Consider the following 27,271-nt stretch of genomic DNA (forward strand, 5'->3'; position numbering starts at 1 on the left):
GTAACTGCCACATTAATTGTTTTGGCAAACAGCATGCAGAATTACAAGATGCCATCCAATAAATGTGACGTGCATCCTTATAAATGTATTTTAATTGTTTAGGCTTATATTTATATTTATATACCTACACTTAAATGATTACAATTTGTGTTGAAAAAAGGCAAAACATAAAATTCACAGGGCCATAAGCACTGACTGATCTATTAAGTAGGGTAAAACCACCTTACTTCTCTTAAAAACACAGTTTGGATGTTGTCAGTCACTTAAAGGACCAGTTCTTAAAGTATATCATGTTCTAATATAAACTGGAACTTCAACAGACAGTAGTTCAACTTTTATTGCCACCAACAAAATTGTTATTTTCTGTCTTTTAGGTTCACACAAAAGACACAACTATGAATATAAAAAGCTGTAACAGATAACAATAAAACCTCCCAGCATATCTAGGTAATGATGTATTCACAGAGTTTCATTTTCACATCCACATTTGCTGGCAGAACCTGTGTCCCTATATCAAAGAACCACACTGTATTTATGCATTCCACACAGAGGTAAAGTAGTGGTCTAGCAACTGAAGGGTCTCTGGTTCGATCCTCACCCCCCAGTGACCATGTCGAAGTATCCTTGAGCACCCGTCCAGGGTGAACCCTGCCTCTCACCCGATGTAATCTGAGAATGGCTCCAGCTCCACCGTGAACCGTAACGGATAAGCGGTATAGGAAATGGATGGATGGATTACATACACAACATCTGAAGGACTGGGCAGTTCCCAAAAATGCTGCAGACACACCAGGTCCGATGCACTGGACCACTGTGCTGTAGTGGGTGACACCCTAGGAGTATTAGAGATGCCCCAATTGATCGGCTGCCGATCACGATCAGCCAATTTTCATTAAAAATACACAACTGGTATATTGGCATTAATACCGCTAGTCAGCTATTGTCTGCTTGTAAAACTTTGGGCAAAGGGAAGCGATGTGTGCTGTTCAGCCTGGCCTCCAACTGTGTCCATTTTTAAGTCTATTGAAAAGGCTTCAGAATTGATTTAATTCACAAAAAATAACATTTAATTTATTACCGTATTTTTGGATGAATTTGTTCTTATTAAAAGATACTGCATTGTTCCTATGCATCCCGCATACTCATTTTACAGCTAGACATCGAGCTAAAACACTAAAAATATTTTAGGCAAGAAACTGACCAAGTATTTCCAGAATCTCCATATTTGATCAGCACCGTCTACTTCCATACTCTGAGCTCTACCTGACAGACCTCGTCCACAAAAAGCACAGGTCCAACTGTGATCATGCAAATTCAGATGCGTCGAGCACTCTTACACCTGATGCTCATTATGTACCACTTGGTTGGATCGCCTGCTCTCCTTAGAAATTAAGTGAACTGTCAGATGGTAGTGTGTCTGCTCGGAACTTGTGAATATTCATGATTCTGGATACATCTTACATAAGTTTACATCAAGTTAACAAAACAGTGATGCTTGTTGTTGCACTGCTAGCATAGACAATGAGGGCTTTGGCTGTTTTTATACAAGGTAAAAGTCTACAACTGTATAGGGTTAAGTTCTTTTTTGGACAATAGAGTAACATTTGTGGTCATTATGCAAATGTTGCGCCATCAACATGTGCATAGATGCCATTTGTTAGAGGTTTTTGCTTTGCGTAGGTTAAGCCATTCTTTTTCAAAGTAGCCACATCGCCATTGATGAAAGCGCTGCGTAGAGTCAGGAAATTTCTCTGGAGCTTGTGTTCTAGGAGCATATGGTTCTGAGGAGGAAGGCCCAGACACGCTCTGGAAAACACAAGTGGGGGCAAAGCATACAGAAGAATTTATAAAAAGGCATCACCTTACATGTAAGATGTGAGAAAACTGCCATGCTATCTCAACTTGGTGAGTAAAGCCAGGTTTTCTACTGAAACTGGTCCATACCTCATGATGTTTTCTATGGAGGCTCTCTGACTGAAGAAGGCATTGACAACAGGTGTCCCTGATGGGACCAGCGGGGCCTTGCAAAGGAAGGAAAGCAGCGCTAAGACGCTGTGGAAGGACTGGAAGTCATCCTCCCCCTTCGGTCGGACAGTTATACGCTGACAGAGCTCTGTCAGGATGACCAGGTCCAGGATAATTGGGCTGGCTAGTAGTGAGTCCTGGTGCAAAGACAGTAGAAGAGTGGAGAGGTTGAAGACATTTACTATTAGGGGCCAGACCAATCAATTGTGATACACCGCACCATACCATTTTTATTAAAACATGTCAATAAACATGGCCTTTACAAATTAGGGATGAGATGAATAAACAAACACAAAAATGTAAAACAATCACGTGTTCATTTGCATTAATCATCAATTAATTGTCTTGTGATTTAAAGATTACGGCAGTATTACCATTTCGTGACACTACTGTAATTGTGGGCAAAGTATCATGAGTCATTCTGTGATTCCCACCCCTATTCAACAGGGAAACGTTACTGTTTTGGCAAAAATGCGGTGTGTGTGGAGGTGTGTCTTTTTATGCTACGAATACAAAGAGAAGAGGGACGTGTTGCCAATGACAGCTGTGCACATGAAATATAAAATACAATACACACGTACGTAATAAGATAAAAAACAGTATTTTTGCATTTGTTCGATTCAGACTAACTGCACAGTCTGCCACTGTGTCTCTTTTGACTCATCAAAAATGTTCCATTGTGTAGGAGGAGATAAAGTTAAACCTGATACTGAGAGATATTTCTGAATGTTGATTACGTTAGTACTGGTCACACTGGAACATGTCCTAACGATGGTAGTTCTAACAAATTTCTATTACACATTTCAAAAGTATTATGTGTAAGCTTTGGCCAGTTGTCAAAGTTATTCAGTGGGTATTCATTTAAAAAAGTCTTCATCGATACGCCAAAATTAAAGTAAAAATCTGACTGTCTTTTGGTTGAGGGAATCCACAGCTATGCTAACTTCTTGGTTGGTAAACAAACAAAAAAAAAACATCTTTACTGCTGGAACTGGACAGGTCTGTTCTGGCAGAGAAGGCTCTCCATTTATAAGTTGATTTTTCGAGTGTGACTGAGAGAATTAGCTCGCAGATACGAATTGTCAAATCAAAGTTTCCTCCGTAGGGTGACTGGACTGAGCATTAAAGATAAGGTGAGGTGCACATCTGGAGGGTGCTGCTCCTTTGCGCTTCAATAACTCACAAGCTCCCTGTGAGGTAAAATGTTGTAGTAAAGCTACATAAAATACCCTGATAGTACAAACTTAGTAAGTGCTGACCTCGCAGGTGTTGTGCAGAGCGATAGTGTTGGTCCCGCCCATCATTATTTCAGAAGTGTATTCATCCATGGCGCGCTTGCTGTCCCCCACATATGGCACGTACTTTATCACCACCTGAAATATCACATAACCACTTAACAAGTCTTGTCACAGTTGGAGATGGAGCTCAGTCTCTCGCTCTCTTTGGATCTCTCTGACTCACGGAGTGGTCAGGTTTCTCTCCAGGTTGGTACAGTATAGGGTTGGACCGCACCATGTCATCTACCACGTTGCTCTTAGAGATCTCTTTGGAGCGGAACTGCTGTGGAGCTGACAGATTCTTACCGTCGTTGTTACCCAGATGATTGTAGCTTACGATGGAAGTTGGCTGTCAAGTTGAGAGGAGACCAAGTAACAGGGTTTTGTTGAGAAAATGTCTTGTACTGCAGATTTGTGACAGTAACTTTCAAATAATCTGGTGGGACAATCACTTAAAGCTGTTAACTACACTTAGAATAGAATACTGTAGTGTTTTTCATGGCTTATTATGATACAACTGGGAATACTTTGTGAGTACTACTACAAGCTCATCCCTCTCCATAGATTTACAGTTAGAAAGAAGTTGATTGATTATGTTAGTCCAACCAAAAGCAGTATATTGCTTGCTTGTATATTGGGACAACAGTTGTCCAAATTAAATGCCATAATCGAGCGACATCAGGTCATTGCATCAGGGATCCCCTGCATATTCTCTGTCGCTCACCTTGATACCTGCGCTGACCAGAAAATCCACCAGCACGGACTTGATCTTAGTCTGACCAGATTTAAAGTCGTCTCCTCCGATGAAGACTCCTCTCTGCATTGCCAGCTCTATGGCCCCTGGAACAAAGGTGTTCTGAGGAGAGCCGTTGATGAAGGCACAACCCTCCAGTATACTGGCCACCGCAAACAGAGTGGAGGGAGAAACCTCTGAGCCAGCCTGATGGGTGAAAAAAGAAGAAAGCGCCAGACAGTAAAACACAACGCAGTGTGTTGTCATATAAGAGTGGGGAAGAAAGCTCGACTCACAAGGCTTACATTTCCCCTGAGACTCGTCTCTGTTGTACAACTCCATTGTTGACTTCATGACTTTCTAAAATAGAGCAATTTTCTGAAGATCACAAGTCTGTGAAATAGGCTGTTATCACTGCTGACAGCAGTACAAGCACACTAAAGGCAGTAGATAAAATAAAGGCACCCCAAAGGGACAGTTTTACGTTCCCTGATCTGATATAAAACAGCTTAAGACTGTTTCAGGCTCATTATAGCAATTTATTTACAAATCCACAGTATGTTACATGAGCTCATCTTTTCATCCTCTAAGCTTTATTAATTACAAAAAAGGTGATGGGAGGATTATGGTTTGGTCCTAAGCATTAATCACTACCAGGCACAAGTATAATTTAGGTTAATTTCATTGTGGAAATTTCTCCTTAAATCAGCTTATGGATTTGTGCCTTAGTAAATCTGAGTCCTCATGTCCTCTCACCTGGATTGCAGCTAGCAGGTTCTTTGCAGTATCGTTGACCCCCGGTACTATATCACAGAAGCGCTCAGTATTGGCGGTCCACAGAACGATGACTTTGTCCACACCACTGGACTGATGGAAGTCTCTTATGTCAGCTCTGATCTGCTCCACCTGGAAGAGCATTTACACTTTAAAAAAACAAAACCATCATTAACGATGATGTTGTTGGACGAAGCATCACCTGCTCTGCAATGGTCCCAGTCAGGACATTATCTGCTCGGCTCTCTTGGTTAGCAGCGATGAATTCTGGGATGTAGATGGAGGGCCTGGGTTTCATGCTGCTCATGTATGGTCGCAGCTGCTCTTGTAATGACCAGTCGAGCACCTGAGCTCGCGTCATTGCTCTTCCAAGATCCATGGAAGAAATGTCCCAACCTGGAAATCATACTTTCAAGCTGAAGAATGTTCTTGCCGCTTTAGATATGTTTTATTTTTATATTAGGCTTTAGCCGCTCAATAAATGGAATGTCTGCTCTCTTCCCTTATAAAGCATCAGACTTTAATGTATTAAAAGGCACCAAGTTGCACATCCTCACCCTGAAGAGCAGTTTAGCCCCTCGATCTGAGAGGAGATAAATCTTCCAACTAATTGCAACGTGCCAGTCTGCAAAATTCTGCCTATTCACACTGCGGTAGTCTCCTGTAACCTGTTATCATTCTGTAGTGGGGATGGGGGGCTATTGCATGTATTGCATTGAAGAAGAGGTTGACAATGACAAGTCATCCAAGCTCATGCTTTCTTTTGGTAAATTAGACGGCAATTAGATGAGACAGGATAGTTTCCATGGCAACATCTCTGTGTACCTCGGTTCCCACTGTTGGCTTTTTTCGTCGCTGGATAATTTGTAGCGTCATCAAATATGAATGAGGATTTTAAAAAAGCACTTCCTACTAACACCTCATCATTATGGAGGCTGACGAAGGGTAGTTTGTTAATCCCATTACAACATAAAGCTTGTCTCATTCAGACATACATGGCTGTTTGTCTCCTCTTTTCTTCAACCACAAGTCTGCCATTTTGATTTTGGTCGACTGATTCATATTCTAAAACTAGCCACCTGGCTACTTGTCAAGCTGAGTCACAGTTGTTGCCCCCAGCTGCTGGTGGTCACGCAGAGACAGGCCGTTGCTGAAACTTTCCCTGCATCACGTCTTGAATCTTTGGTTGAAACTATGCTTTAATGAGGAGCTCTCTGACCTCTTACAGCTGCCCTGGGGTCAGAGTTATTTACACACTTAAAACACACACACACACACACACACACACACACACACGCCCTATCCTTTGAGCTTTCACAGATTCTTTTGTCCGTACCATCAAAGACAATATCATTAGGGTGAACCATGGGTAGGAGGTCAGAGAAGGGAACGTTGACCTCGCCCTCGAGCCCTGATCCCAGACTGACAGTGGACGCCTGAAGGAGGGAACCGTAGTAGTTTGCTTTCTAAAGAACATGAGAGAAATAGAAGAGGAATATCATTGTCTTTAATGACCGCATAGCCGTTAGTTGTAAGGTTTATCATCGTTTTGAGTCGAACACAGAAATGAGCAACAAAAGTAAAAACAATGCCCATATAAAGAGAAATCCTCACAACCAGGGTCAGTTAAGCTCTTAACACTCCAGCGCACATGTGGGCATAACCAGCTTATATGTGTCTGCTTCTGCACCAGGGGATGTACAGTGAGCTATATTTATAAATTAGAACAAGCACATTCTCCATTAGCTCCCTTGTGATTGTGTTTTCACATATGAGTATAAAAAGGACCTCATATTCCAAAACTTTTTATAAACAAGAATGACTGGTGTGTTTTAGCCGCGTTACTAAGAATGTAGGTATGTGGCTAGGTTCCAAGAAACACTTTTTTTAAGCTATTCAATACAGAATGGAAATCTACATGGAGGGAATTTCCTTGAATTTTCCTTGAGGTGGTTGAACTGACATCAAACAGCATCTTAAATATCACATTCCTCTCAAGCCTTTACAAGCTATCTTTCTGAAATGAACAACAACAACAACAACAACAACAAACCTCTGTAGGTGGCACCTACAGAGGTGTGTATAGGTGACTCGCCTCACCTTTACTCCAGTCTTGGTCATCCAGGTGAGACCGAGCTTGTTGGCCAATACAGCTGCTGTGACAGTGGTTCCATTGTTACCCGCCCAGCCCACCAACATCACACCCAACCGGGGTACATGCCTCTCAGTCTGAAATGTCATCTCAGTTGAATGGGGGGTCACCTGGATATCATAGGACAGGGTTAGAAACCCAAGAAGTGGGTGTAACTCCGGATAAAATGCGATAAAACTTACTGTCACGTTGTTCCCATCTCTGTGCACTGATGTGGTCTGGTAGGAATACTGAGACACAATGTGTGTATCTGTGTACTCCACATTAGGACTGTTTATGTGGATCTTCCCTGCCATGTTTACAGAATCTGTAAAAGTTTTTTTTTTAATTAATGAATTAACTCAGCTTCAGAATATGACCAGTCAATAGTATTTCCGTAACACGCGACATTTGCTTTTAAGTACCGCATATACTGTGTATACCAGTTAATCCTGTTGAAACGGATGTTTAGTAAGTAAGAAAATTGTATAAATAATATACGCATTCGCAGCCAACATATTCATATTATTATCAATTAAAATACGACAAATATACACTCGAATGACGAATGAAAAAAACCCGGAAACCCTGCTCACATTTTCCTCTTGAGCAGATGCCTGCGTTGAGCTGATTTCGTCTGACAGAGAGAAGTCTCTCCTGAATTGTCTCTCTTTCCCTCTAAAGGTGCCGGTAACTGCCGCCCAAACTACTCGTCCTACAGATCTCATGGATTCATCTCATCTCTGAGCCAATGGGGATCCTCCGCGTCTTATGTAACAAGGGGTGAACATGAGAGAGTGTCGGCTTACTTCGTCTCCTCTCGGGTATGACGTCACCTTCCCGGAATTTTCTCGAAAGTACAAGTTGGGCGGCGCTGCTCGGAGGTAGAGTTGACGTCTGGCAGCCGAAGGGTCTCTGGTTCCATTCTCAATTCCCTGGTGACCATGGAATATCCTTGAGCAAGATACTGAGTTCCTAATTGTTCCTTATGGCCATGCGACGGACTGGCGACCCCCCCCCCCCCACACACACACACACACACACACACCTGGAGCCACTACACACACACACACACACACACACACACACACCTGGAGCCACAAGGGTTTTTGCTCTTATAAAATCCTTACCGTCTGTCTGCCTTGAAGGAACACGCAAATGGTTTGGGCAATACGCTTACTTTCTCTTATTTTTATATCAGACATCCAGGTGAAAACTGTTCTCCCTGTCTGTCCTGATACATCAGATTTAACCACTGTGAGCATTTAGGTGCACTCAAAAAAGTGAACTCTGAGCGTTTGAAACAAAGAAATGTAGCTATGTTAAATTTAATTAACATTTCTGTGTGTGGTTTTATATGTAGTTCACTTAAGTAAGGATAACGTAAAAAAATAAAACTTGTTCAAGCAAAACAGGGCTGAGTAAATACAACGTAACGCTGGTAAAACAAGCGCACAATCGCAATCGTGCGCACAAGACTGTCCCACATGACTTTCCGTAGGTGAGACATTACGCATGCTCAGAAGTTGATTCCTCAAACTCAATTTTGGGAGTGTGCTCCCCGTGCTACCTGTTTGAATCAGTTGACATCCATTTGATCCATCTGTGTGGTTAAGTAGAATTTTTTTTTGAAGTATTTCGTGATGTTGGAACAACAGTGCATGGTTAGAGAGAGAGACTGCCCGTATTTGTCTTGTAGCATACATGAACACATGTTTTATTATTTTGGAGAATGATATACAAGCATTTCTTCAGTTCTCATAACACGCCATTATGGAACTGTTGGTATGTGACGTACAAAAGCAAAACCTTATTCTATAAAAAAAAAACTAGCTTGGTAAAGGTATACGGTCTGTAACATAATTACTTGATGAAAATGGCAGCATTATGCTTTCCATAATGTTTTGCTCCAAGTTTGATTTGATTGATGAGGAAAAAATATGTTGTTAAGGTGATTCCACATGCTGTAATTCAAATGATGTTTAACCTTGATTTAGACCATACAAATCTGAATTTCCCACTGCTTTTGGTAAACGGACCTGATCTTATTAACTCAAAATTACCCAATGGAACAATCCGAAAAGCTTTTAGTCTCGAATTATACCCTTTCTCCTCAAACAGAATTGCAGTTTTGAATAGTTTCTCCAAAGAAGAACCTAAGAGATTAATATCCAAATCCTTTAAATACCCAGTAATACCAAAAGCACAAGAAGTACACTTCAGAATTATTTACGATCCCTGAGGAGAATTTCTTTGACATCGTTTTGGGCTGGATCCTAACAACTGCTCCTTTTGTGACGAGGACATCCGAGACAACAGCACCCATGTTCTACGACTGTAAATTCCCTGAAGCTTCCCGGGAAGACTTGCGTTATTGCTTCTTTCCTAAATTTGAACGCCTGTCTGACTTCGTTGAAGACAATGTAATACTTGGTGTTTCTTTTATGTAAAATGCAGTACCTGAAATGACAATCAACACATTTGTTGTTATTCTTCGGGAATATTTCATACAAAAGAGTAGTTGTTGTTTTTTTTCTAAGCCCGACCTTCTGTATTTCATTAAAACCAATGTGATTATTTCTCATCTCTGAAAGCAATGAAGACGACAAATCCGGTAAAACTTTACAACCTGGTAGACGATCTCAAACTGTCAGAAAGCCTCCAAACCCCGTGTTGGCACTCGTGTGTCTTATTTATTTTTGTATTTATTTCGTTAGTTCGTCTATTTACTCTATTTAGCTTGTCTGTGTGAACATGTAATTTTGTCATTCTTTGTTCAATGCCATGTTTGTTATCGCATTTGGTGAAATAAAATGGGGGAAAGCTAGCCAAGTTAGCTAGCTAACGAGCTAGCAAATTAACGTTATGCCAGGTAAAAAGCATACATTAAAACAGCCATTAAACTCAGTTTAGTTGAGCGAATACTCGAATGCGATTTAAGTTCGATTTAGTTTTATTAGTTTTTTTTTCTTAATTGTTATGATGCATTTTGTGGCTAGCAAGGTAAGACAGTCTCAAAAAACAATGTGTGTAACTGGTTTACAAATTGGGGACAGAGAGTTTTGCTTATTTCTGGGTTGAACAGCAGTGTTATTAGCTTGTACCTGCGTTTTATTACCCAACACTTGACGGCAAGCTAGCGGAGTGAGTGAGTGGGCGATCAAGAGCGAGGGAGCGTGAGGCTCCGGGTGCGCTGATCGTTCAGAGCTGCGTCACACTTGAGGAGTTGTGACGTTCCATCTGTGCGTATAAGAATATTATGAGCCTCATGTATTAGTCAAAGCGGAGTTAGAGAAATACGTCAGATTTTATTAGAGAAATTAAATCATGAACCCCCCCCCCCCCCCCAAGCAGGTTGGGTCGACAGTGATTTATCTGTAGTGACAACTGCTACACAATGCAATAGTAATAAACCCCTTTTACACGTTTCTCTTGTTCTACACTGTAGAACGATGCTTTTGAAATGAGAAGGGCTTTGCCTCAATGAAGACCCTGAAAATCTCATCTGCCTCTGCTTTCTACTTAATTTATCCTCAGAAACTGAATATGTGATTGGGATTTTAGTAGTTTTTGACAAGTGCACACTACAGAAGAATGAGATATTAGGCTTAGGGTAAATATAGTACACTTTTTAGCAGATCAGTTTACTTATTATTTTGATTTGTGGAAAACAAGAAAAATGTATCAGATTGCCCGATATAGGAACTCAGCCCTGCTTACTTTAGTTCAGACAGAAAACAAAAATTCGGGCCATGCTTCCATGATAAAATCCCTTCATTGAAATCACACTAATAGCATTTTGTGACCGACTGTTTTAAGGTATTATTTATGGATGGTGCTACATCCTTCCAGACGATAATAAATGTAGTCTGTACGGACAGAAAATTGGAGGTTGGGTAAATAATAGTCTTTTTTTTTTTTCCTGGTGTGTTTGTTTCAACTGAAGGTTTATTTATTCTGTTTTTACGGATGTTGAAGACAACCAGGAGGCTATGGACCAGACAGTCCTGGGAATCTTTGCCATAAAGATTGAAGGCGCAGAGCCCACAGATGGCGTGGCAAAAAGCCGCGCTGAGATGGTAACTAGATGGTAACAAATTCTCAACGAAGCCCCGAGTGCTAAAGAATAGAAATGTTTGAAGGAACATATCAGACAAGTCTTGTGCTCCTGAGCAGCACAGAGAAAACTCGGAGGACAGATTCCATCCCAAATCATCTCGCAGAAAACTGACTTTTGGATCTCCATGTTCCAATGTTTGTGAAAAGGCGCTCGGATGCTCTGAATGTTTAACACACTATGAAATGTTTACAAAAGGACGAGAGAGTGACGGAAAGTTGAATAAAACAAACAAAAAGAAATGAGAAGTTTGAATTTGTCGGCCGCAGAATGGGAGATCGGCAGCGTGAAATGGAGAGTGACAGGTGAATATTGAGTTGTAGCGAGGAAGACGAGAGAAACAAATGAGCAACATTTGATGAGTAAGAGTGTGACGGCAGAGTCATAGGTACCATGAACATGATTACTGAGTTCCCATTCATAAGATTTGGCACCGTTTACTGAAAATGTCTGCTCCTCACTGAATGTGCTGAATTGTGGGTGTTTTTTTTTTAAATTTTAGAAAACTCTACACTTAATTGATAATTGGCTTGTTACATTCTATCCTCCCAGCAGATTGGGAATGTCTAACCCAACATGAGATTTACAAAGTCTGTATACTGTACAGACCTCCATTTATGTGTAAAAGTTACACACTGGTTTTTAAGGTTTAGTTTTTTTGCAGATCCTGTGAGAGATTCTCCCCCCCCCCCCCCCCCCCCCGGTCATTTTATAAAATCCAAGCGTAAACAATGTTGAAAATCTTATCGCATAAAGGGAAATAGAAGTTGGGAAAAGAATAGAAGTTGGGAAATTTAGAAAAATTGTTTCGATGTGCAGGACTGATTTACAAGGAAACGTTAAACATTTTGGCAAATTCGCCTGTTGTGGTTCTCCCTATGGTTATGAGTGGGAACTTCATCTTTCATTTGTCCGCAGTGAGGAGAGAGCAGAACAGCAGACAAGTTCAGAGCTCACCGTTCAAAATAGGACGTGAATGTTGGTGGTTTCATTGGAAATAAATGCTTTTTGCAGAACTAAGGTATTTTGATTTGAATCTACTTAACCACATTGTGTGGAAATTGTTGAAATAACTAGATTTTAAATGACTTAAAGTCTTGTTGGTTTCACGTAGGTTCGTCATTTCTTGGGTCATAATAGTATTAAATTAGTTTGAACACAACTCAGTTATGTGGAAATTGTTGATGTGTTAGGTGAATTCAACAAATTACTTTTTTGAGTGTGTGGTAGCGCATCATCTTAAGAATCAAGTACTCTTCTCTCTAAAACAGTCTTTGATTGGATTAAGAGACTGAGCTTGAGTTACAATTCCAAAAAAATTCTTTACAATTGAAAAAATAAAATAAAAAAAATCCCAAGAGAGCCAGACCCCCTCCAGCCAAAATGACTTATTGGCTCAGTAGCACTGACTTCCATAATCATGAAGTGCCTCGAGTGACTGGTCACGCAGAACATAAAATCCATCCTCTCTCCTTCCCACTACCCGTTTCAGTTTGCACACGGGCCAAACGGGTCCACAAAAGATGCCATTTCCGCTGCTCTCCATCCAGCCCTCACCCGCCTGGACTCAAAGAACTCATGTGCAAATGCTGTTCTTGGATTTCAGTTCAGCATTAAACACAAACATTCCCTGGCAGCTAATACAGAAACTCTCCCAATGGGACTGTCTTACTCTTCCTGGGGGTACAAATGTCTGAGGACCACTCCTGGACCATCAACACCACATCACTGGCCAAGACTGCTCAAACACACCTCTGCTTCCTCCGCAAACTGAAGAGAGCGTAAGTCAATACCCTATTCAGGTACCTAGATTAACCCTAGCTAATAACCCAAGGCACCCTAATATTGATGCAAGCCAAGGCTCTATATACACACACACACACACACACACACACACACACACACACACACACACACACACATACACACATATATATATATTTATATATATTTATATTTATATGAGGAATTTGGAGACAACATTCTTTTCTGCCCCACTGCTAACAGTCATTTCAGCTAAGCTAACTAGCAGGTACTTCTCCTGTAGGGTTGCAGAGCTCCGTAATGCATGCAGTGAGGATAAATTCTATTTATCTGCTTGTCTAGTTAGTCTTGTGTGCTTGTCTGTTAGACAAGCAGATAAATTCTGCTAAAAAAAAAAAAAAAATGGACACGACAAGGATGTTTCCCCAAAAGTTGGCCTCTTCCTTTATCCATCATCCATCATCTGTTTTGTTTACACGGTTGGCAAGACAGGTCCCCAGCCAACTGTAGGGCTCACATGTAGAGACAGACAACCTTTCACACCCACGACCATTTTAGAGTCTTCAGTCGACCTAATTTGTGTGTTGTTGGTATGTGAGATGAAGCTGTGCTATCGGGAAAGAACCCACACAGGCACAGAGAGAACCCCAAAGCTCCACTCAGAAGGGCCCCAGCTGACCATCGGAGCCAAACACAGACCCTTCTTACAGTGAAGGGACAGTGCAAGCCACAGCACCACCATGCAGCCCCCCATCCTTTATCACAATTGATGCATACATTGTAAAACATCACATGCAGAAGAGGGCTTTGACTGCAAATTATAAATTGTTTTAATAATATTGTCAATTGTAAAAAAAATGATTAAGCAATATTAAGGCCGACTAGCATGGTTTTTTTTTGTCCTGAAGCTGGCAAGTATTTTTAATTATGGTGTACATTTTCATTTAAGTGGTCATTAATGGAAATGCTGCATCTTTTCCTTTTTTATTGTCTTGTCACTGAGAGTTGAAAAATGTTTCATTCGGGGAGAGAAGCAACACTCCTCACTGTCACTTATTATCCAGTCAGTGCTCAAAAACAACAGCAGCAGCAGCAGCAGAGGAGCGCTTGATTCAAACGATTGTACTTACCAATATGTTTCCTTCCCCTCAAAATCTTTTAACTGACACAGACTGATGTATTGGTCTTCTCTCCCTGAGCAAAGTGTGTCGAGATTTTCATGTGAAAATTACGCAGATATTCTGCTTCACAGCAAGCAACTATCTGAGCTGAACTAACGTTGGGCGTCCAAAGTGTTGTCAAACACTCCCAGCTGAGAGTTTTCAGAGGACAACCTCCATTTTCTCTGGTGGGCACAGGCCAGCATGTCAAGGATCATATACAGCATGTTAGATCACACTTAAATGAGCCTGATCTTGCCCAAGAGGCTACTGTTACTGGGTCACAGTATTTTGTTGTAATAGCAGTAATGACCGTACTGCCAAATTATCTGTACGCTACTTCTGTCCCAGTTCCAGCTCTAGCAGAGATCATCTGGCTGTCTGTCTGCCAACGCTAGTAAAAACCTGCTAGAACTGGCACAAACCTGACTGTTATTGCTATTCAGGAAACCATCAGGTTTGAGATGGAGTTTAGCCGAGCATGCAATGAATTGCTGCTTCCTATGTCACCACGGGAACTTGCAACCAGTTGAAGGATAGCCTGCAACTATCCTATCTCCAGATTGCTGTCAGACGAGAGCCTGAGGGCTTCGTCCACCTCAAGATTTAACTCCTAAGAGTGAAACTAACCAGACCTTTGAACTGTCAACATGACCTTTGCATTCTTTTGAAATAAGAATGTAAGACGCTTGACCTTTTGACACATAAAGTGTATTTGGATGATAGAAATCATGATCATGGAGCGATAGAAACCATCCTGGACTGGTCTCGTATCAGTTCAGTTAAAAAAAAAAAAGTAAAATAAGGTTTCTCTTTAAAAAAAGACTGAATGCTGCACTTGGAAAAATGCACATCTACTTCTTCCTGCAATGTGTAAATGAAGCCAGAATGTTCTGGATACAGATGTGGACAAGAATAAAGGAACATTACAAGGCTATATTACAAGAATATATAAAACCAGAAACAAATCAAACTAACCATATTAAGCAAATTAATCCATACTGAAAATAATCATCAATAAAAGTAGCAGAAGTGATCTCTTTAATTAATTACATTAAATATTTTTTCTTGCATCAATGCAGGAATAATAATAATTACAATAATGACTGAATAATGAAACGGTCACAGAGACATTTCTCTAAATGAACACCCGTACTTTGAATTAATGAATGTTTTTTTGTTTTTCTAATTTAAGTTATCCATGGTACATAAAGGTACATAGGTAAATACTGCATGGGCAAGAGCAGAAATGTATCTTCTAATGACGTTATATTCGCTCCAGCTATGCGCCCTCTGATTGGAGGGACGTGCGGGTACGTAGCAACGGCCCGGAAGATGCCCAGTCCTAAAAAACTTCCGCCTTAAGTTGTAAAGAAAACATAGCAGCTAAAAGGCAATCGACGGCCTAACCAGCCCATATAAGAAGTCAGACCAAAGGTAGATACAAGTACACCTTTGACACGCACATTCTGACTTATATATCCGACACAACGCAGTTTACTGACCGGTTTTGGATTATTTTGTAAAGAAAAATCCATAATTTACTGTTGCTAGCACATACGCTATGCTGTTACTGCTAGCAGTTCGCTAACATCGATCTGGTCGGCCATAGGCCTCCATTGGACATCTTTTCGGTTAGATCTCGATGAACCTATCTCTATTCAGTCATTTATCGTTACGACTATAAATTATGAGAGTCTCGTCACAACACGTAAAACGGCAAACCTCCGTTAACAGTCCGTCATCTACTTTCTGAGCCAGCTAGCCTTGTAGCTGTTATCTGAGGCTGACTGCTTCCAGTTTGCTAGTCAGTTTAGCTAACCAGTAAAGAGGCTATTGCGTTTTACACAGTATTTGAAAACAATAATGTTGCCATACGTCTTATAAAATATGTGCATTATTTGACAGGTTTCGGGTGGTAAAGTTAGTTGTTAAAAGTTAGCTTGTTACAAATTACTTAACAATTGAGCCAGCTACTGCACAACAAACATGACTTTGTGAGCATTGCCCTCTTGCTCTTGTAAATCAGTATATGAAAATAATTCGAGATTTGGAGGCATGCTTTAAATGAATGCTCTTTGTTTTCTTAATATTTAAATTTTCACAGGTGAAAGTTGTTTGGGCACAATGGCCTTGTTGTCTTTTAACATGTACTGTAACTACAACCACTCCCCTCCTAAAAGTTCATCAAACCAAGAAGTCTCTTCCTGCTCTTTAGTCATCTGCCTGTTAGAGCCTGTCCCTATTAGCCTTGATGATAAATATGAAAATATGTTGCTCTATTTAACTATGGTATTTTATTGGTTGACAATAATCGTACTGTCACATAACGTTGAATAGTTTTTTTTTTCAACTCTTCAGTTTTTGACATGCAACTCTGTTTATCTGATAATAGTTCTCCTCTTCTTTCCTCAAACCTGCTGTACAGAATATCAGAGATTCTTTCAAAATGTTTGTGTAGGACAAATGTCAGAAATGAGTTCCAGTTGACTGTCATTACCTTTCAGACTCTCTAAAATTAATGTCAAGAATGTTTTTCATGTGGATAAAAAACAAAAACATAACTCAAACTTTACCTCAATACTCTTCTGTTCCTCGTAATTATTTTCCAGGTTCTCGTCTCTCTGGAGATTGTGTGGTTTTTAGAGTGTGTGAGTGTGTGTGAGTGAGTGTATGTGTGAGTGTGTGTGAGCTACATTTTCCTCCCCACCATTTCACCAAGAACTGCTCCTCCCTGGAGGATGACAATGGAGGAGATGAAGAATGAAGCGGAGACAAACTCCATGGTATCCATGACACTGTACACCGTGATGTACCCAGTTTTCAACGAGGTAAAACATCCAATATTGACAGTTTGGTATGGTATTTTAAAGATGCTTTGACCTTCATTTCTGTTTTTACACAAGAAATGAACTGTATTATTACCTGAGGCTACAAGTCATAGAACCTTACAGTCTTACGGTGTTAAGTTTCAATATACATTTTCTGACAACATTTCCTTGAATGGAAAAGTGTTACAGCTTATGGGATATCCATAAGGCCACATTGTTTCTTTGCACTGGTAAATTAAAATTTTATTATAATTATTATTATATGTTGAGACTAGTTTCCTATCTTATTTACAACTATCACCACTAATTGTATTGATTGCTCCTGTCTCAACTGTTTCTCAAGGGCACTCTCCCGTCTGCACCGATGGAAGTTGTTTAGACCTGCAAAATTTTAGATTTTTCAAGAGAAATGCACACTTTGATAAAGATACATGCAGTGTGTGAAAAAGCTGCTCTGCTGTAAGTGCACATGGAGGAAAGATGAACTGGTTTAGATCAAGTAACAGACCTAGTTTTATATTACTAGATTTATATACCATATATTTACTATCTATACCATCATACATTAAATAGCATCACACTGTATTATATTGAACCAAATTGTGACAAATTACACTCGATTGTTTTTATGTGACTTTTGATTCAGTTTTTTTCCCTTTTGTCACCCAACTCTAGATGTAATGTGGCACCAATTCTCTAATGTAAGCCTAAGTTTTGATAGATTTTTTTTTTTCAAACAGCGGTTTAATATGAGTTTGCAATGTTATTAAAATAAGGAGAAAAAGAACTTCATGAATTCAACATAAATGCAACTGCACCAAAAATGAAAAACCACACTCTACACTGTTCTGGTGGTATCTTTAATTCAGCATGAAATTGTGGTGTAATTATTATTCAAAATAATATTATTTCATTAATATCAAACTAAACTTGGAAACTTACATGAACTCTTAACGTGCACCTAAGCTAGTTTGACGCTTCCTTGCACACAAACGGTCTCAGCATGTCTGTATTTGTTGCTGATGTTGTGCGTTTTCTTCTTCTGCTACAGCTGGAGAGGATCAACCTATCAGCAGCTCAGACGCTCAGAGCAGCCTTCATAAAGGTAGGTGTATGCGCGCGTGTGCGTGTGTATGCGTTCACGTGCGTGTGTGTGTGTGTGTGTGTGTGTGTGTGTGTGTGTGTGAATGTGAGTGTGTGTGATATGACCTGGAACACAAATGGTCATTGATTTACTTGACTTCCTGCACGACTTCCCACTTCCTCATTTTGTTCTTTGCAATTACTTTAACTTTTCCCTAAGTTCCCCTGTTTCCCTTTGAAATTGGTTCACTTAAAAAAAATTCAAATCCCCAAAAAATGAAGTAAAACTCAATGAATAGTGTTAAACATCCTGTGCTCGCACTTGAGTTGTACTGCCGCAGTCGAAGAACGCTGTGGTTTATTTGAACTTAGATCTATTTTTATAGTTCTGAACATCGGCTATGTTAACATCACACTCACCAAACCAATGCATTACATTTCCATAAATAAATCTACGAGGCGGTAAGCACGTGCTGGCTGACATTTATACCAGCTGCGTTTCCACCCAGGTGTTTCCATGTGCATTTTGGATATGAAACGTGGCATTTTTGGCAACATTACCAATAATATTCCACACTCCTTCTCCCCAAATGAAGGTTATTGGGTGATGGGATTTTTATGTGTAATTTTGTTTGACAGGCAGTGCGAGACCCACCCTGTTTAGTTTGAATGGAGCTGCTTGTCTGTTGCTTTGGTGTGGTTCATTTGGGCCGGTGTAAACACACGCACAGGCGCGCATCAAAATCAGAACCAGTTGTGTGGAAACAAGCTATCAGTGTACTCCACAAGTCTGAACCTAAGAGGCTCCTGTAATCAAGTGTACTTTGCGTGTTAGTTTCTGCCAGAACACGTAAAATGCAAATAAAAAAGAAATTAGTTTTAGTATACTATGGCCTGATCACGGGACCCTCGGGTACCTGTAGTAGCTACAGACACATCTGACTATGATAAACACCTTCTTCTACTTCTTCTAAGTGATTTTTCTGGGCAAACAAACTTTACCAAGGGCAAAATGTTCCAAGGTGACGGACTCATCAGTTGAACTAAGGAACTCTGGATTTGTATAATCATAATCTCAAGAAACTCAAATCTAACTTGTAATCTAAACCTCCTCTCAACTCTCCTTGCTGTTTCTTCTTGCAGTGCTTTTCTAACTCTTCTTCATTTCATGCTTTGTCAAACCCACTGGGAATTCATTAACTGTTTTTTGGCCATTCTTTGATCAACCCTTAATTCAGACGACATATCCTTGTCATATCCCGCATGAGTACGGTGATGGTTCAGTGGACTAGATGGCGTGAACGGGGACTTCGCTCCTGCGCTGTTAGAATGCTGCTGTGTTAATTTCCCAGAATGCAAAAAAAAAAAAAAGAGCAATCACATTTTAAATTAATAATGAATGAAGATTTACTTTTTTTTGTATTGTAGAATCCTATCTTCTCTTATCCTCATTACGCTCAAGCACTTACATGATTGATACTGAGATGAAGTCAGCTGGTATCAGTATACATTAAAGGTGCTGATATTCAGTCCCCAGACAAGACTCTGCTAATGTCCTGCTCATGTCTCGTCTCCCGCACGCTCCGCTGTGATTGCACTACTATAATAAAAGCACAGTGGAGATAGATTAGCTCCGTATTGCTGCTGATGAGTGTTGAGCGTCTGTGCAGATGAAATATTAATGACGGAGAAGCAGCGTTGTCATTATACAAACCAAAGGGAGATGTGATCACCTTACAGCTGTTTTACGATGACATTTGTGGCTCTTTTGTTCATGTGTCTCCCTGCTTCCTGGTTGGTGTAATTCAAGGTTAAATAATTGAAGAGGAGGGCTTTTGTGCTTCCGATGTGCAACAACAAAGTTCCAGCTCTCTTCTCTGCCACTACTATGCCTCTCCTCGCTTTTGCTGCCTTATTTTTTTTTTTGCTCGCCTTTCGTCTTCACCCCCCCCCCTCCTCCTTGCCTCATGCCTACACTCAACAGTTCTAAATGATCAAAAATGTGAAGAGGCTGGGACTGCTCAGGCGAGCATTGATTAATGCCCAGCTCTTTGTTTCCAGGCAGAGAGGGAGAACCCTGGCCTGACACAGGACATTATTATGAAGATCCTGGAGAAAAAGAATGTCCAAATCAACTTCACTGAATCCCTACTGCGCATGGCTGCTGATGATGTGGAAGGTGAGTTTGTGACTCCTTTGACGATCCTCGAGTTTATTTGTATAAAGCAGTGACGACTCCTTTATCTAAGCGATCAAAGACCAGAGAGAACACGCCGCTCAACACCCTTTTCCTGTAGAGTTCATGATTGACCGGCCTGAGCAGGAGTTCCAGGACCTAAATGAGAAAGCCAGAGCGCTGAAACACATCCTCAGCAAAATCCCAGATGAGATCAACGACAGAGTACGCTTCCTACAGACTATCAAGTGAGTGTGATCGGACACGCATCACGGCCCACATACACACCCATCTCACCAGCCACATCTCCATTTGCTATGTAATCTACCAACAAATGCTGCACGCTGATGTGTAGACTTTCAGGCTTCGGAGGGTCATGGACTTTGGGAGAAGAAAAGAAAAGCTCTTTTCATTCTTGGAAAAAGTTTTTGAAAAATTCAAAAAGCCACAGAAATTTGGAAAAGTTCTGGATGTGTACTTGAAAAATACCTGCATGTAGTAATATCAGGAGTCAGTTATGTTCCGTTGAGGAAAAAGTAGTTTTTATTTACTTTAATACGTGGCTATTTTGTAACAGACCACATATCTTGTCATTAATTTTATTCAGATACAGTATATAGAAAGGTAAATTATGCCATGGAGTCCTTTTTTTATTTAGAACTGATGAAAACAATTTTCCTCAAAGGTGTGGAAGATGAATACAAACACTGTCGGTCACCAATTTTGACTGAAAACAGATAATCTGCTCGAATCCAAAATCCTGCTCTGTTTGATGACTCAGCCAATCAAACCAAAACATTCAACCAAAAATCAATACACCACTGATGTAGTGCTTCAATCTGCGCTCAATCTAAAGCCAATATTTGCAAGGACCAAGTAACTAAAGCCACACCGTAAATATTACGGTTAATGGGTTTCCTCCGTTGTATCCCAATATTGACCGTGAGGCCCCTTGTCTGAATTCATGTCGTGTTCTCTCTGCTGTCGTCGTTGGTTTCCAACAGAGACATAGCCAGTGCCATAAAGGAGCTCCTGGACACAGTCAACAATGTCATAAAGAAATATCAGTACCAGAATCGCAGAGTGAGTCTCTCTCACATACACACACACACACACACACACACACACACACACACACACACACACACACACACACACACACGTATCCTTGTACTTATATTTTTGTGAGGACTTTCATTGACATAATACATCCCCTAGCCCCTCACCTTAACCCTAACCATCTCAACTGACCGCCTCACCCTAACCTTGACCCTAAACCAAACCAGAACCTGATTCTAACCTCGACCCCAAACCTAACCAGAACCTGATTCTAACCTCGACCCCAAACCTAACCAGAACCTGATTCTAACCTCGACCCCAAACCTAACCAGAACCTGATTCTAACCTCGACCCCAAACCTAACCAGAACCTGATTCTAACCTCGACCCCAAACCTAACCAGAACCTGATTCTAACCTCGACCCCAAACCAAACCAGAACCTGATTCTAACCTCGACCCTAAAACCAAGTCTTGACCTTCAAACGGCCCTTTGAAGATGTGAGGACCAGCTAAAATGTCCTCAGTTTCCAAAAATGTCCTCACTCTCTTGGTTTAATACATATTCTAGTTCTCAATATGTAGCAAGTACAAGAACGAACAAACACACACACACACATACGCACATAAATGTCAGTTGTTTCACAGTTTCTAAATTGTGTTTTTTTTTTTTTGCTTTATTTTCTGTTTGTTTTAAGGCCCTGGAGCACCAGAAAAAGGAGTTTGTGAAATACTCTAAAAGCTTCAGTGACACCCTCAAAACATACTTCAAAGACGGAAAGTAAGTGTTTGCATCCCATATTATCTCGTCAGAACTGGCATCATTATTGAGTTGTCAGTGTGATTTGAAATTTTGGGAATCTCACCACCTCTCATGGTAAGACTACCAAGAAATAGTTCCACTCATGTAAAACCTGTAAAACTGGGACTTGTTGTTCATGAGCTTGAGAGTTCCTGACAGCAGGATTTTGGCAGCTTTTTATTTAATAATTTTATTTTTGTGGGCGGTGTAGTGGTCAGCACTGTCACCTCACAGCAAGAAGGTTCCAGGTTCAAGTCCCGGCTCCATCACAGGATCTTTCTGTGTGGAGTCTCCATGTTCTCCCTGTTCCTGTGTGGGTTCTCTCTGGTACTCCAGCTTCCTCCCACAGTCCAAAGACATCAAGAGAGGACGAGGCTGATTGATACTCTAAATTGACTGTAGGTGTGACTGTGAGTGTGAATGGTTGTCTGTCTCTATGTGTTGGCCCTGTGATGGACTGGTGACCTGTCCAGGGTGAACCCCGCCTCTAACCCAAAGGCTGCTGGGATAGGCTCCAGCCCCCCCACGACCCTTAACAGGATAAGCAGAAGAAGATGGATGGATGGATGGATGGACAGTATATGTGCTCATACGTTATTAATAGTTCTTTTAATCATGTTCCAGCATTTCAGCTTTCTCAGATTTTGCTGATCTGGACATTGTCTTTTGCTGGTGTGTTTGTGTCATGTGCGCGTGGAATTCGTGGTTATATTTGTGTCCTTTTCAGTCTTTTTTTTTTTGCGATCGTGAGTTTGCATACCGTGTTCTAATTTGAAAATCGACCGGATTCACTAAGTCATTCGTGCAGAGATTTCCTGTCTGGATCGATCTTCTCTGTGCAGATTGGCGTGCTCCGTATTTCTCGGCAAATGGCGTGCTGCACTAGCGTGCTGGCGCTAGAATAATGGTGATCCGCTGTGGCGCAGCTTTTTATGTGATGTCCTTGTGTCGGGTGGAAATTAGGGGTTAAGCTCAGCAAGAGGGTGAACAGGCATATTTCCTAAATTTTGTAGTAAAAGTACCGTAAATTTTGACCCAGATGCAAAATTAAAATGTGAGTATTGCAGATTGAATGATTTTGGATTCATTTGCCTTTTATTTAGACATAATAAGAAGGGAATAGTGTAGGGTTGATGGGAATCCTGAAATATTAAGGATATCGTGTGTATCATTCAGTGTCAGACAGCTTGTTAAATGAACACAAAAAAAATGGCTATCAGCTGATAAAGCTTTAGGATATAACTTTTGAAGGAAACTGAGCGAATTAATCAGTGCAGCGATGGATGCTTCTCATCCTCACTGATGAAGGATCAAGCCGAGGAAACGATTCAAACCTTAAGAGATGAAGACAGAAGTTGAATATGACTCACTTCAAGAGAAGGGAACTTTTAAAAGAAAGAAAAGAAAAAAACATCCTCACTCCCTCCCTTACTCATTATACCGCATATCTAGATAACGTTTCACGCTCCAGCCGTCAAAGTCAGCGAAACTCACTTTATGCTGAGCTGGGACTTGAATTAAGGGTTTTGTGTATGAACTCTTTTTCTAAATAGGCAACAACTACAACCAAAAAAACCCAACAAGTGTTATTTCCCCATTTTTGGCTAAATTTGCCTTTCTTTGAAATATTGCCGTATCGTCAACCTTTTCTCATATGATATTTTAAAATGTGCTTGAAAATGTGTTGACGGAAACCCAACTTCTGTATATATTTGAAGCCGTACAGAGCGTCAAGTTATTCAATACAGTCATAAATTGCAGGAGAGTCTGTGTTTCTGACATGATGTCAACCAAATCTGGGCATAATGAGTCTCCCGAGTCGAGGATGTGTTGCTTGGCAACAAACTGACAACTACAGGTGAGCTTCTGTACCACCCGCTGAACGTGGATGTTGGAGGACATGAGGAGGAGGGTGTTTGCAGCTCGTAACCCCCCCCCCCCCTTTAAAGTTCACTAGCAGTTTGAATGGTGCGTGCGAGCGTCTCTGCTCTGTTTTCTCACTTGTACTGTTCTTTGTTCCCAGGGCGATAAATGTCTTCATCAGTGCAAACCGGCTCATCCACCAAACCAACCTCATACTGCAGACCTTCAAAACTGTGGCCTAGCCCACAGAGACCACAACGTCCCCCCTCTGTGCTGCGGGGGAGCGACTGCTTGCGTGGTGGAAGCTTGAAGAGCGCCTGACCCGTATATGTAAATTAGAAAGAGTTGATTTTAGGGTTGGGGTCGACTCCATCGGAGTAAAGATTCTTGATTCCAGTTCAAGAGACTGAAAAGTGCCATTTGTTTGTTTTTGTCTCAATGAGGATTTTCCAGTCTTGAAATGGAACAGAATAAGACCCAAAGTCTGGTTGATTGATTTTATTTGGACAGTTTTAATTTATAGCCCTGGTCTTGTTGGGAGTAGGTGAGGCGAGGTGTTTATTAAAGACTAATTGCCATTTTCTAATATATTCATGTTGATCATTTTACTTTAAGCTTCTCAATCATGGCTACACATCGGAGCATTCAGTAGGGGTGTGTCACTGTCTTCTGGCCTCGTCCTTCAGCTTATTTTACAGCCGGTTGTATGCGGAGAATTAGCGAAAGCAACTAAACTGCAGTCAAAATAGGCACGAGAAGAGAAGAGGAGGCAACGTTGGACATTTATGAGACAAACCCAAATTTAGTTTCTCTTTATTATCAGACAACAGAAAGCCAAATGACTTCCAGCACAGTGTGCGCCTTACCAAGTCCTGTAACATTCCCTCCTCAGAGTGTAATGAAGTGGAGCCAGTCCCTGCTGTTGGGGATGTAGAGAGAGACATGAAAGTTCTGTATTTAACTGATATCTGGTTGCAAATGTTCAATAAATAGTTTCCAAATGATGATATTTTTTTTTAATGTGTCTGAGTCTAATATGTGTGCAAGAGATTCCTCCTCAGAATGTAAAGCAATAACTGGATCACATCAGGATGCAAAACTCTTCTGCTGCACGACCATAAAAAAAAGACAAAGAAATATTTACGTTGTGTTTGACTCATGTTCTTGCACCGTTTGTACAACAAAATGTAGCAGTTCTGTATAATTGTTATATTTATCTCACACATTATAGTGTTCATGTTCTAAAAGAATAACACTGTACCTGCTTAAAAAAACGGAGTAACATGATTTGATGTCCAATTAATAGAATTCAAATAGCCGGATTCCTGTTACTTGTACATGAACAAATGTTTTCCCTAATATTATATGGAATATAAGTTATTATTTTTTAAACTTTCACTTGTTTTACAAAAAGAGACACTTATTCTGCTTATAAAATTGATCAAAAACGTCAGCAGTTTAAAATCCACCAAAAATTGTAATAACCTTATATATATATATATATATGTGTGTGTGTGTGTGTGTGTGTATATATATATATACATATATATATATATATATATACATATATATATACATATATATATATATACATATATATATATATATATACATATATATATATATTTATATATTTATATATATATAAGCACTTTATGTGAACCACTTTGGTGCAGCTCAGCAATCTGTAAATGCGCTATAGAAATAAAAATTGACTTCATATCTCTCTCTCTCTCTCTATATATATATAGATATTCACATACATACATATATATTCGTATATTTAGTTACATTTTCATCTGTTATTTATCATACACGGGCCACAAAGATCCTGAATGACCCAGGAGACTCTTTCATCTAGCCTCCCCTCTGGCGGACTCAGAGTCATGAGAGCCTGCGCCAACAGGCTGAAGAAAGAAGAGATAATAAATAGAATTATTCCCTTTGACTGCACTTTAGCACCTAGCACTATCATTGGTTTATCACAACGTGAACATATACATACATACATGTGTACATATCTATATATACGTACACACACACACACACACACACACACACACACACACACACATATATATATATATATATATATATATATATATATATATATATATATATATACTGTATATTGTGACTGTCATAGCTGCTATGAGTGTGAGAGCTGTTGCCAAACAGAATTTAGTTGCACACCTGTGTATAATAACAATGAAGCTTCTTATTTTATCTCATCATATTTAAATAACCACGCTGTAATATTGTCATTAGCTGCCACCTGCTTCTACAGAATAACTTGCACAACAATCCTGTGATGACTCCTCCCCTTCAGCTCCTTCTCTGCTTGGCATCGGCTGCAGCAGCAAACTGTGTGTGTGTGTGGGGGGGGCCTGTACACTTCCGAACCAGCCGGCCGAATCTGCGTCACTATCTCAGCACACAGCTCTCCTTTGGGAGGTTTTTGTTTGCCTGACATGTCCTTTGTAGAGCATTCTACAGATTCTAGTTTCCCACTCACTTCTACCCTTTCCCACATCACCAAGGTACTCACTTCCAAGTATTTTTAGGAAACATTTATATTGACGGACAATTTTTTTATGCGTTCTCCCTCCACCCCTCATGTTCTTTTTAATAGAAATGAGTAATCTTAACATCAAAACTTTAAACTAAGGGAATTTTAAGGGCTTCACATTCGCTCTCATGAGGATCGTAGTTGGTGATTTGCACCCTCAAACTCAAATAAATGCAATTCAGCCTTCAGTGATGAGAAGTCCAGTCCTTAAAGTACCTCAAGAAGTACTAAATATTACTGAATAAATTGTATGAGGGTTTTCTGAGGACTTACAAAGCTTTTGGCTGAGTAGCCAAACCAAACCAAACAGCCTGAATTAATCTTTGTAGTCTAACATCAACTGTAGAGAAGTCAATTTCATTAAATTTGTAATTTACAATAGAATAACCCTTAAAAAATAAGTTAGAGGGACTTTTTTTCCTAATGTAAATAATGCCTGTTTTCCCCAAGGTCATCCTTTTCCTGAATGAGCAAGCACATCCTTTGGAACAGATACTTCCTTGTCAGGTCATTTCCTTGATACTGCTGATGTGCTCTGAAATACTATATTAAACAATTATATTAAATTAAATTAAATATCATTTCCAGAGTTGCCTGGAAACGACACAGAGGCAAAACCACGAATTACTGGTGAGCAGTATAATCCTCCTCCAGACAGAAATTATAACACCATATTTTTGTATCATCTCACTCAATCCGAACAAGGACAGATTTATTTGATTTTCTTGGAACACAAATCAACACCATGTTAATTATTAAGTAAAAAAAAAGACAAATTACACCCTGAGGCTCGGTTATGAACCAATGTTCAGTTTTCAGGAACAGAGAGCTGCAGTATTAATGTTTGATTTGTTTGACCCAACCTATGGACTGATAAGGTTTTATGATAGGCTATGACAGATTGTAGTCC

The 27,271-nt window shown here is 40.2% G+C and overlaps 3 protein-coding genes across 7 annotated transcripts in view; 1 reads left to right on the plus strand and 2 right to left on the minus strand.

Moving 5' to 3' along the window:
- Positions 1-342: 342 nt before the first annotated feature.
- LOC147246360 (inositol-3-phosphate synthase 1-B-like) lies at positions 343-8,167 on the minus strand. Its single transcript, XM_086183068.1, has 12 exons — positions 8,071-8,167; positions 7,537-7,875; positions 7,144-7,268; positions 6,910-7,071; positions 6,146-6,275; positions 5,012-5,205; positions 4,792-4,941; positions 4,027-4,242; positions 3,487-3,651; positions 3,285-3,398; positions 1,945-2,162; positions 343-1,806 (listed from the first exon to the last, which is right to left on the minus strand). The coding sequence occupies exons 3-12, from the start codon at positions 7,255-7,257 to the stop codon at positions 1,614-1,616; spliced, it is 1,656 nt and encodes a 551-aa protein (XP_086039194.1). The 5' UTR covers positions 7,258-7,268; positions 7,537-7,875; positions 8,071-8,167; the 3' UTR covers positions 343-1,613.
- A 7,104-nt stretch (positions 8,168-15,271) lies between these two features.
- LOC147246361 (programmed cell death protein 10) lies at positions 15,272-24,957 on the plus strand. 3 transcript variants are annotated; one of them, XM_086182892.1, is made up of 8 exons: positions 15,272-15,418; positions 16,594-16,812; positions 17,864-17,917; positions 19,957-20,074; positions 20,193-20,319; positions 21,076-21,154; positions 21,826-21,908; positions 23,953-24,920. In XM_086182892.1, exons 2-8 carry the CDS (start codon positions 16,723-16,725, stop codon positions 24,032-24,034), a joined length of 633 nt encoding a protein of 210 aa, XP_086039018.1. In that variant the 5' UTR covers positions 15,272-15,418; positions 16,594-16,722; the 3' UTR covers positions 24,035-24,920. The 3 variants fall into 3 exon arrangements, with proteins under 3 accessions (XP_086039018.1, XP_086039020.1, XP_086039019.1); XM_086182894.1 differs by lacking the exon at positions 15,272-15,418 and adding an exon at positions 17,488-17,513 and having other exon boundaries at positions 16,659-16,812; positions 23,953-24,944; XM_086182893.1 differs by lacking the exons at positions 15,272-15,418; positions 16,594-16,812 and adding exons at positions 17,229-17,271; positions 17,488-17,513 and having other exon boundaries at positions 23,953-24,957.
- Positions 24,958-25,935: 978 nt separating this feature from the next.
- Positions 25,936-27,271, minus strand: part of LOC147246362 (uncharacterized) — a 15,526-nt gene continuing 14,190 nt past the window's right edge. For all 3 annotated transcript variants that reach the window (XM_086182988.1, XM_086182986.1, XM_086182987.1), the window contains one exon: positions 25,936-27,271. This exon is cut by the window's right edge and continues 1,438 nt beyond it. The gene's annotated coding sequence lies outside the window, so the exon portion shown is untranslated.

This window comes from Aulostomus chinensis, chromosome 17, assembly GCF_037954235.1.
Source record: "Aulostomus chinensis isolate RoL2024-O1b breed Wild chromosome 17, RoL_Achi_v1.0, whole genome shotgun sequence".
In the NCBI taxonomy this organism is placed as follows: domain Eukaryota; kingdom Metazoa; phylum Chordata; class Actinopteri; order Syngnathiformes; family Aulostomidae; genus Aulostomus; species Aulostomus chinensis.

Bases quoted from the DNA above. Each gene is read 5' to 3' on its own strand.
- LOC147246361 (XM_086182892.1), top strand. From the start codon at position 16,723: ATGACAATGGAGGAGATGAAGAATGAAGCGGAGACAAACTCCATGGTA. The intron at 20,075-20,192 runs GTGAGTTTGTGA...CTTTTCCTGTAG, and splicing joins GGCTGCTGATGATGTGGAAG to AGTTCATGATTGACCGGCCT. The intron at 21,155-21,825 runs GTGAGTCTCTCT...GTTTGTTTTAAG, and splicing joins ATCAGTACCAGAATCGCAGA to GCCCTGGAGCACCAGAAAAA.
- LOC147246360 (XM_086183068.1), bottom strand. From the start codon at position 7,257: ATGGCAGGGAAGATCCACATAAACAGTCCTAATGTGGAGTACACAGAT. The intron at 7,072-7,143 runs GTAAGTTTTATC...TATGATATCCAG, and splicing joins GAGATGGGAACAACGTGACA to GTGACCCCCCATTCAACTGA. The intron at 6,276-6,909 runs GTGAGGCGAGTC...CATGTTCTTTAG, and splicing joins TGACCAAGACTGGAGTAAAG to AAAGCAAACTACTACGGTTC.